Source organism: Nestor notabilis, unplaced genomic scaffold (assembly GCF_000696875.1).
Source record: "Nestor notabilis isolate BGI_N333 unplaced genomic scaffold, ASM69687v1 scaffold6919, whole genome shotgun sequence".
Taxonomy (NCBI): Eukaryota; Metazoa; Chordata; class Aves; order Psittaciformes; family Psittacidae; genus Nestor; species Nestor notabilis.
The window spans coordinates 43,609-55,028 of record NW_009943178.1 but is presented as its reverse complement, the minus strand read 5'-3'; the positions used below and the strand labels follow the sequence as shown (position 1 = coordinate 55,028).

Genomic DNA, 11,420 nt, shown 5'->3' with positions numbered 1-11,420 from the left:
GAATGCCATTTGTATCAGAAGTCTGAGTTAAGGAATGATACTCCATATTTACATGCAAACACTCAAAAAGGAATCCTGTGTGGAAATACCCAGTCCCAATCTTTAAAATCCTTTCAGGATTTGTTGCCTTAACACGTTTAACTATTTGGAAGTTGCAATTATTTTAAAAACTCTTACCTATAAACAAAATACTACTGCAGTCCAACCAAACGACTCCTCACTGACATTATTTCCTGTATTTCTCTTAAATATTTGCCTTTTCCTTCAGGGAAAAGCTGGATTTGAGGATGTGTATGTATGGTGTGTCAGCTCCGTTGTTTATTCTAAGCTTGGCAATGGGGTAAAACCAAAAAGGAACCTGAACTGTTCTATCATGCGGGCTTTTCCCTCCCCCCACATACAGTGTCGGTGGTGGTTAGGGCTCCTATACGTGAGACAAAACCAATACTGATACTTGACCTTTACCTTTTAGTAACGATTATAAACACCAGAAATTGTGACTGCAAATCAACCAACCTTTTCCAGGGCTTCGCTCTGCAGGTCTTCCAAACTACTTGACTTTTTTTTCTGGGGAGCCCTTAAAACAACAACATGCAAAAAGAGCAGCAGTTGGTACGACACAGGATGTTGGCATATGCCCCAGCTGTAACTTACAACAGCCGTACACATCGCATGTCCACGTGTAATGTAATAAAGGAGATTCATTGTCACATTTTTAGCCTAAAACACATGTTATTGGGAACTGCGATAGACAAAGTCAGAAACAGCAACAAGACATCCTTCGATCAGCAGAGAAAGGCAACAGGACACAATGTGCAGTTTTAAACCTTTTATCTACAGGTGACTTTTTAGAGGCTCTTAACAGAGGACAGACAGGAGTAACTCTGTGAACAGTGTGCAACACTGAGGGGGTTTGAAACTGGAAAAGGGCAGAAATACATGGAAAAAATTCTGGCTGCATGTTAAAGTTACTCATTCTTACCTACTGATGATTTCCAGAGATTCTTCTGGGGGAGAGGTTAAATTAGTTGAAGATACTGGAACGCTTCCACTTTAAATCAGAATAAAAGATACTGGTTTAAGTACTACAATACAAGTATCTTCTGATATATAAAAGTGCTTATTTATTCCTGCAATTCAGACCTTATACAATTAAGTATCACAAACTCCCATGGAAAACCCTGCTTTCACAACTACCCAAAAGTTCTTGCAAAGCCAAGAACAGGGAAGACAACGTACCAGCACTTAAACAGATTAAATAATGCAGATTTAGGACAATCCACATGAAACACAAAAACCAAAGATCTTGCCTGATTTCCATGGCTTTGTGAGGCGACGGAGAGAGCACAGCTGGTGACAATTCTCCTGAAGAGGCCTATGTAAAATAAAACAAGAGATTAAAGCCTGTAACTCTAGTGCTGGATTCTAGATCTATCATGCCTATACCAAGAATATATACAAGAATTCAGCCGAGGCTAAACCCACATTGCTACATTACTTCAGCTACCACAGAGAAACCAATACAAACAAATCATACATATAAAAAACTTGCTTCTAAAACATCTTTACTAAGTACCTCTGTTTTCAATAATTCTCCTTGAGGATTAGTCAAAAGATTCCACTTCCTTAAAGTTGTCTCAAGTTCCTCTTCACTGCCCCCAGAGACAGAAGAGCCTGCCAGCATTAAAGATGAAAAGTAGAAAGGGAGAAAAACAGGCCAAAAAATAACATTTAGGACCATATCAGACAGTCTAAACACTTCAGTCTCTCAATTCCCCTTCAGCCTTCACCTGATGCTTGTAGTTTTCCAGCCTCTCCACTCCCCACCCCTGACTTACAAGCAAGCTGATTTACGTTAGAGCAACAAATGTGCCACTTCTAGTCATATGATGTGTTCTGCTGTGAGTAGCTGAGCTGCTTGTGAGGCAGCTTCTGAACCACTAATACACAGTTTGATGTTCTGAGGCAAGTTCAAGTTGGTACCGTTTTCTTAGTCACAGTGTATTGCTTTATAGGTAGTGTGCATGTCTGTACCATAACGCAGTGCCCCATGCTCAGTTCAAGGATGAACATGCCTCGGGTTTTTCCGGATATCCCAGATCAAAACAGACACTGAAATACTCCGAATTCATTATTTAGTAGGACTTTAATTCCTAAATTGGCAAAGCTGCAACGGTAAATCAGGTTCTGAATATTCAGTGCTCAGCAAGGTTTTGGAGTATTTTGGGTAAGAATTTTTTTCTGGAGATCTCCCATGCACAGGGTTGCAAACAGGATGTGGAAGGAATCCTATGCCACGATGGAGGAATTTAGACTGACCCTTACGCCCATTAATAATTCCTAATTTATATGATAGAGGTGCAGCAGGTCTAGGCAGTTTCAAATAACCACCAAATCTTATGGTTAAGCCTTGGCACTATTAGAAGAGAGATCACTTGAAAACTCATTAGGGCTTTTGAAAGCTCATTAGAGATCAGCTTGGATATCAGGCTGTTCGGCTAAGAAGACTGGCAACAAACCCCCTACTGACCACTGGCCCTCCAGGATACGGAGTGAAACTTACACCATGGTTGCTGGTACGCAGGAGAGCAACCTATAGTCAAGTTCAGGGTAACTTCTTCATATTTTGCTCAACTTTCTGTGGCTGTTTCAAGCAGCCACCCTATTTTAATCCCAAATAATTATTTGAAACAGTTATCAGAGACAAAAGATTTCAACCCTCTGTATCTACCAAAGGTTTTAGGCAGAGATTACACATCAAAAGGAACCTTTAAAATACACCTCTAGAAATAATAATAATAAAAAAATAACCAAGGGAGATATTTCTTGGCACCCTGAATACAAGACTCCCTCAAGCAGTTGTCAGATAACAACCTCATTTGGGCTGTGATGATATTGTAGCCATGACAGTATGCACCTCAGTGTGGACAGTCTCACACACACTCTAGTACCTACACAGGTACATTAACACCATCATACTCCCTGCAGTACCAACTCGATAATCCAGAGCACCATGGCTTGCTCTTTGCTCATGCACACAAGTGTCCTCCAAAACCACGTCCCATGAAGTTACTTGGGTTTTCTGCTGAGAGCACTTACTCTCAGGGTAACAGTGGTGCAGTTATCTTGGGGGTTAGCATCATGACGTCTCCAAAAGCTACAATCACACCTTTGGATTTCCTTTCAGAACACTTTCAAGTGAGAGACTTTCTCTTTAAAAAGAACATTCAGAGAGAGATTTACCTGACTCTCGTTCCCTGTTCTTGTGTGTTAAATACAAGTGTCCATTCTGCCGTACAAGACCTGAAAATAGTGTGTTTGTTAATGTGATGATGTACGTTGAACAAAACTGTCCTGTCTGAAGGCTTCCCAGAATAAATTTAGTACCGAAAACTACAAACTAAAGGGGCAACTTAAAATAAGATTGTCCTAAAACCCACTCCACTTCCTGCAGCAAAACTGAGAAATGGGATAAAGATTTTTCCTCAGATTTTAAAGTTAAATATATAATATTGTGTTCACCAAAGCAACTGTGGGTTTTCAGTTGTTTCCTGCACACCAGAACTTTCCCAGTCAGCTGTCAGAATTTTTCTTAGTGGAAAGAAAGCGCAACAAAACTTATTATACTCATTGGAGCTTTTGGGTCTTTTTTGAAAGGGGGGTGGAAGGTCCTCCTGTGTATCCAATTGCACCTGAGATCGGCTTCCTTTTTATGAAAGCCATATAAAAAACATAACATAAAAGGAAAACTTTGTCATTAACAGTAGCTGGCTCATAATTAATCATTACTGCCATTCCTGAACTGAACTATGGTTAATCTAAATACAGGATGTACTCAATAGATTGATGTTTGCAATCTGCTAAATTCTCCTGATACCATTTTACACTGTAAAAAGCAGTTACTTATGACAGATCACAGGAAACACCATATATATACTTATCTGTGTACTTTATTCATCTCCCACAGATTAAATCATTTAAATTAAACTGAATTTTAATTTTTAATAATAGACTGAGAGGACTATAATGCAATTTAATAAGAATACTGTAAATTCATGCCTTTAGCTAATTTAAATGAACTTTCCTAACTGCCCTTGCGTCAACAAATTCTATGTCTGCACTTACTGTCCTGCTGTTTTCGCCCTCCTTTTCACCCTTTTTGCTATAATTCCTTTTGGTCTGGCCTCTACAACCCACGTACAACCAAGGCATAGCAAACAGAAGCAGTGAAAAAGGAATTAGGAAGCTTTGAGCATGAAGGACATATGTCATAGGCCTGCACTGTGGAAGAGACGGGAGTCCCATCAGGGAGGAGGGAAAGGACTGCATGAAGGAGCTGATAAAACCATGGCCCCAGTTGTCCACCCAGCCGCCACTACACAGATGTAGGAGTTCTGCCACCAAAGCTCCTGCCCCACTGCAGTATATAGCGAAGCATTTTAAGAAAAGCAGTTGCTGACTTCAGATTGCTTTGGTACATGAGGAGCTAAACCAGAGTCTTCAGACCCAACTGATGAGCAGTTCACACAGCTGTACAACCAGAGCAGTAAACTCCTCGGTCATCCTTCCTTACAAATCAGAATCCTTAATGACCTTAATCTTAAATTACATATAGCACCAAATTTTGGCTCCAAGGAGGGATTTACTATTAACTGATGTAGAACAGATTTTAGGTTATGACTTAGAGCTGAGCAGAAGAGTCAGCCATAGAAGTCTTGCCTAATAGTAATGTTGTAACTAAATCTCCCACATATTATAGATGCTATTTCTGGTTTTGTACTGCCTACAGCATAGGAAACAAAAAGGAAATCTCCACATGCTACAGGCAGTAATACACCAACCTGCTCAAGACACGCTGTGGTTATTTCTCCATCTGAAAGACTGTATACTTACTCTCTCAGCACTCCAACACAATACATATATAAATATTACTATACACATATATTGAAAACAACAACAAATAGCATTTTTAAAAATACCTGGTATCAGGAAATTATTCACAAGACATTTTACCGTGAGCTGCAATCATTATCTCTTTGACTCTCCTGTACTGGCTCAGCAACAGTGTCAGCTCTTCTATTCGACGGTCCTGTGAAAAGCGTTAAACAAAATCACACTTTAAATCTGACATTTCTGACCTGCACAAACACTGTCCTACACATTCCTTCCTGTGATTTTGGCCTGATTTTCCAGAAAGCAGGCTCAAGCCTCTCAAATACCTCATAAAGAACGTTTCTTAGCTTTTAGTTGCCATTGTACATAATATTTGCTGGATTACGTGAAATTATGGATATAAGGAAACCTGAGGAGTTTGACATTACAAGTAAAGTAGGCATTTAGAGAAGCATAATTTGGAAATCTGCTTTCACTTTTAAGAGTCAAGGGAATATTCTGGAGTTGAACCTCAATGGCCTGAAGTGAGCAGTGTTTGGTTTTTTGCTAGCATGGTACCTGTAATTGTAAAGTAAATTGTGTTTATGTTTTAGTAAGCGATCTATTCACGTTCTTCAGTCTTCTCTTGTAGGACATGTACTGCATTCTGACATCTACACCTATCCCCGTTTTGAACACTTGTTTTTGAACTTGGGCAGCCAAACTTGTATAGAATAAAAGAAATGAGGTCTCATGAATGTCTGCTTCGTTTATCCAACTCCACTCTCTCCAATACCTAACGCTTTCCTATTATGTATAGAGCATCCTGGTTCATGTATGCAGGGAAGGTGCTTGCCTTTTGCAGATGCAACACAGAGATGGGTAATAATAATTTAATTAGATCTCTCATTTCTATATCCTATGCTGTGTCCCCGATGAGAAGTTCTTGCTATCACCACAAAGTGTGCAGTTTTGCAGTTTGCACTCCTAGAGTTCATCTTGTTTCTTTGACCCCAGATCTAAACCAGTCCTGTGTGACAATCTTGCCCAGTGCTGTGGTAACAAAGCACTGAACACAAACCCAAGCAAGTAAGAAAACCCAAGTTTTCACAAGAAGGTTCAGGAAAGCCACAGAAGCAGAGAAGTGGGCACTAGAAAAAATAAGTCTTGTGGGGAAGCTGGCAAGTATTTAAGTGAACGGCTGCCACTGAGCTGCTGCACTGCCACGTCTTCTATTTTGTAGATGTAAATTTTGGCTTTTTGATTTTTTTTATGAACTAAATGCTGCTATGAGTCACATTAATGTTCTCCAGAATTAACATTGCCTTGTCCAGGTTCCCCACTTACTAAAGGAAGTTTTTAGGGATGCATGTTATTGTCTATTTGATGATGTCAACATATAGAGACAAAAAGTAATGAGACAAAAACCATATTTACCATTTAAATAAGTTTAATGTCATGTCTCATGTCCTTTAGTAATCTTTTTTTTTTTATTCTTGTCTCTTTAAATTCAGGTCCCTTCCAAAATTTGAGCCTGATTCAAAGACCACTTTGATTTTCTTTTAATATCGTAATGTAGACTGAGGATATCAATACATTTCAGATCAGGTTGGAAGATGAAGAGGTACCAGAGATGACCAAACCTTAACGATCTTTTTAACAACAGAGACCAGGAGATTCTGCTCATTGCAGTCTGGGCTTTCTACTCACTTCTGGAATGTGATGAGCCTCCCAAGCTCTGCAGCCAGGTTAGCAAGGTCAGCCACACTTTCTGTTTAAAAATCAACCTTCTGTCACAATCTCATGGGATAATCCAAAAATCAGGGCAACACCACACTTACAGAAAGAAGGTTATTCAGAACATTTCAGAGATTTAAAACCACAATTTCAGTCTTATTATGTAGAATAAGGATTACTTTCTCACCTTTTCTTCATTTGCAGCCAATAACGATTCCATTCCTATCTTCAACCTTTGAACTTCTTGATCTAAAAATGTTTTTAAAATGTTATAAAGGAAAATATCCTTCCTACATTTAATGTAAACAATAAATATTTTCTGATACTCTCCTTATGTTTTTGTGAGTAATCAAATCGTGTTAGTGGCTATTAAACTACATTTAACTTGGGGCTTTTCAAAAGCTGACCTATTAAAAGCACTGCACAATGAAAACATGCTGGTTTTGCTTATAAAAGGCTATATAGTATTATCTTGTATTTACTGAAGTCAAGTAATGACAAAAAAAAGGAAGAAACACTGAAGCTTATTTTGCAAAAGATGAGTGTTTGCTGTTATATATTTAAGCAAATAAAGTATGATTGAAAATTAATTATATCCTGAGAAAAATATTTGCCATCTTATGAGAAGTAGCTCAAGGATATTCATGAAGCTTGGAAATGAAAACCAACAACAACTAGTTTGATATGAAGAAAATCTGTATTTTTTTTTTAATTTTCTTAAAGCATTTCAGTATGAATAACTGAGTTAAAATCTACATCAAAAGCTAATGCATTGCTCTCAATTGCCTCACAATTTAGTGTCACAAGAGAGGTTATTCAGGATTGTTACAGTCAAATCAATTCAAACACACTCTCTGAAAATTTGTAAGATTATCACAATCATCCTAACTTTGTGAACTAAATATGTCATTTCTTCTCTACACACTATTCATAGCAAGTCCTCCAGTACCAACCTATACTAAATCGAGTGTCAATGGTGGAGATAGAACCTGAAATAGTGTATCTACTGTAGCTGCCACTCATGGAATTCATGCTTTGACATAAACCAGACCCCCTTGTTTCACAAAAGACAATAAAAACCAGATTTGCCAGGCATAAAGTCAGGGAGAAGAAAGAAAACCAATACTGCTAAAAAGCATCTTTAAAAAACTGGTTTAGGATTTGATGTTGAACATACAATGTCACACTTCAGCTATTTGTAAAAACTGTTATCAGATTTTTTTTATAGCGATTTTATAGTGAAAAATACACACTTATTAATGATTAAGTCTTAAAACATGTAAATTAATCTTGCAAACATTTCCTTTGCAGAAGAGAACACTTAGTAACACAAGACATGCGCAGACACAGCCAAACCAAAAACTAAAGCCAGCAGGTACTAGGCAAGCAATTAGAAGACTTTAAAAAAGCCATTAAAAATCACAGTCCTACTAATTTCTCTTTATAAATAATAGACTTCAAAAAGAACTGTTGTCAAGGTATTTTTAAGCACACTGAAGCAAACTTTACTTACAATATTTATATCATCATCAAGTATGGTAACATTTTTATTCAGCCATCTTTCCAGATATTATATGGATTGTACATACATACAAATTAAAAGAGGCAAAGGCTAAGTTTTGGCTCTATTAACCTTGACAAAGTCCCTTTGAAGTCCAACTTTCTGATTTTTGAACCTCTAACTACTTTTTCTGAAATGAAATCTTACTAAACATGGCAAGTAGCTGTCTGCTTGCCACAAGCAATGAAAGCAATGCCTCATGTGTATTACAATTTGATAGCCAAATCTAAACAAACATTGAATTATTGGTGCAGAATTCATCCGACTTATGATTTGTGTGAAAGGAACAGTGAGATAAAGCCAAGAATGAATTGCAAGGCTTACGTTTTTCTTTTAGCCTTCTCCTATAAACTTCCTCTACGATGGTAAATGGTGAGAGTCAAATAAAGTATGCAGAAAAAGCACATATTAGATAAACTTTGCAATTTAATTAGAATTTGCATTCTAGCATACTACAAGTACATTGACATTATTTTTCAACTTCACTTGATACAACCACTTTAAAATCTGGTAATTCAGCATTTTATTTTTTCCCCCAGAAGAATTATTACTGTTGCATATTCTTTCCATTCATACAGAGTCTAAGCTGTTTTCTTAAATGTAGCCTAAAGAATTTGTACAGGGTTTGATTTTTTTCCCCCACTAGAATCAAGGACAGTTTTACCCACCTTCAATCTGAACAGGAACAGAGACACTACTAGAAGTTTAAAGTTGCTGAGCTCTTGATTTATTCCCATACCAGCCTCTTGCCTTTGAAATATCACAAATCATTTGGCAATCGCATAGAAAATGCAGAATGCTATTAATAGAAGAGTTCCTCTACAAAACACTGCTGTTAGGCAAAGTAATTTTCTAGTTAGACGTGCAGTTCTCTGCATGCACAAGTGCTGCAGCTGAGTGAAATCAGCACCAAGTATGTGTTAAGTCACTTCTTTGGAATAAGCAACAATCAAAACACAGTCTTTTAGAAAAGACACATTGGCATTAACTCCTGTGAGGACATTCTTGGTAAGCCCTGAGAGAAGGACAGCACAGCACCTGAAAAGTCACATCTTTGGAAGCATTAGTTAACCCCCTTCAGAGAAGTTAGTGCAGCTAAGCTGATGCACTGCGCTAAACTACACACGAGTATTCCTGGATGGCTAGGTGGCAGGATTATAGAAGAAAAGGTCACTAATATCATATTGCTCACAGCCAGCCACTGACAGAAGCTCCGGGTAGTCAATATTTCAAGGAACTGAAGTTCAATTTCACATGACCTGTTCAGACCAAAGGCTAAACAAACTGATTTGCCATTGACCTGTACCAACAGTGCAGATTTAAATGAGAACCTTCAACATCATAAAGTCATAGAACAGCCCTTGGAAAGGACCTTGAAATACTATCTGGTCCAACCTTTCATGGGAGAGGGAGCCTAAATAATATACAGTCTTGAAGAAAGGAAAGACATGAATCAATGACTATGTTTTAGGATGTTTGGACATTTAAACATTACGCTTAGCTACTTCTGCGACAGTATTTTTTCCTTAAAAAATGGGAACTGTAAAGACTTTTCAAAGAAATTTTGAAGTTATGCACAAAAATATATTCCCACTAAACTACACTAATTTTCTTAAAATGACAAACAAAATTCCAGCAGAAAAAGTTTCAGTGCTGTTGGGATACATATTGCAATTTATTGCTGCCTCTGGACTGGGATGGAATTTCACACATTAAAGGCCTCTACCAGAAGATAAAATATATTTGCACCATTTTTCCTCCCAAAATAAAATCTGTAAGTCTATTCTTGTATCTCCTTGCATTCCTTTGAAATACTGAGCCAAGCGGCCACCAAAGTGAAGTTAAAGTAGGTTTTGGATTTTTAATTTTATTTCCCCTCCTCTTACCTCTTTCTGCCACTTCGCTATGTGATGAGGTCCTGGATAGCTGACTTTGTAAGCGTTCTATTTCTGCATCTTTAAGAGCTAATTGTTCCTGAAGTTGGGCTATCTCAGCCTGAAAGAGAGTAAACAAATTCAGAATAACACTGTCACCGATGCTGTATGATTCTTTCCCATGAACTAGAAGAGTTCTAAGCATAACACTTCACTTTGATTGATGTCCCGTTCCTGATTCAGGACACTTCACAAACTTTATAACAAGTGTCCATATTTCATGGTGTAACTATCCTATTCCTTTTACAGAAGCTCACTTTTTCCAATTCAATTAGCTCCTGCAGAACAGAGACTTACAGAAAGGTAACATTTTCAAGGAGTCATGCAGGTAAAGGAACTCCGGAAAGCTCTCAGTGCTACAGTGCTGGTGATATAATGACTTTTATGAGGCAACTCCCAAGTTTTGCATGAAGACCACTAAAAGATAACAAAGCATTTTTTGAATGATCCATTTTTATCCTAGTCACTACTTATTAATATAATAGAATCTACAAATGCTAAGCCCTCTTCTCAGCAGGGTAACAAAATTCTTCTTCTTCACATCGGATACTACAGCAAATAGGCTAGAAGCAGAGTGTGTCTTGGAAAACAACATATATACCACAAAATACCAATGGTTCATTTACACTTCCTGTAATCTGTGCTGCCACTAGAGTGGGATAGAATATCACACATTAAAGACCTCAACAATACAGAGGGAGAATAATTCTGTGACTGTCCAGCTTGAAATACACTGACTTTCAAATCTTTTTCATCTATGAGAAACACTGTCAACAGCATACTTTACTAAGTTAGTTTAATTAAGATTTTCTTCAGCAGTCTTCAAGCCTTTCTGTATCAACCTTCTACATTCCCCAGCAAAAGCAAACAAACCTCCTTGCAAAAAGAAAATAAAAAAAAAAAAGAAAACAAGGAAACAGACAAATGAATAAATCACTTATGTGACCAGTTACTCAAATTACTAAAAGAAAGCAAAACAGCAAACAACAGGGAAAAACATGGACTGATTTACTCTAATACACAGACTGATTTTCACCAGGAAGCAAGCAGCTCTGCCTGCAATTGCATATGGAATAGAAGAATCTGCCTTGTTGCATCTCTGAAGGGCTCCTACACTTCCCAGCGACTAATATGCTTTTTATATCCAGCCATGGAAATATTCCAATTTCTCATCTAAGAAACTGGAGCAACAGGAAGACAAAAGCTGCAGACGTCTTAATACCAGATTTGGATTTGGCTCCCCTGGTCTATTTGATCTCATAGCTCTTTTAAATGCTGTCTTTTCCTTTAATGTCTCATTCCCGTCAGCTCTCAAA

General features: G+C 37.7%; 1 protein-coding gene across 1 annotated transcript in view; it reads right to left on the bottom strand.

Moving 5' to 3' along the window:
* PPFIBP2 (PTPRF interacting protein, binding protein 2 (liprin beta 2)) overlaps positions 1-11,420 on the bottom strand; it is a 47,262-nt gene that overhangs the window by 12,848 nt on the left and 22,994 nt on the right. Inside the window, 6 exon segments of the mRNA XM_010021788.1 lie at positions 517-577; positions 1,311-1,375; positions 1,577-1,674; positions 5,014-5,089; positions 6,797-6,858; positions 10,057-10,165. Of these exon segments, the coding sequence (XP_010020090.1) occupies positions 517-577; positions 1,311-1,375; positions 1,577-1,674; positions 5,014-5,089; positions 6,797-6,858; positions 10,057-10,165 (471 nt within the window).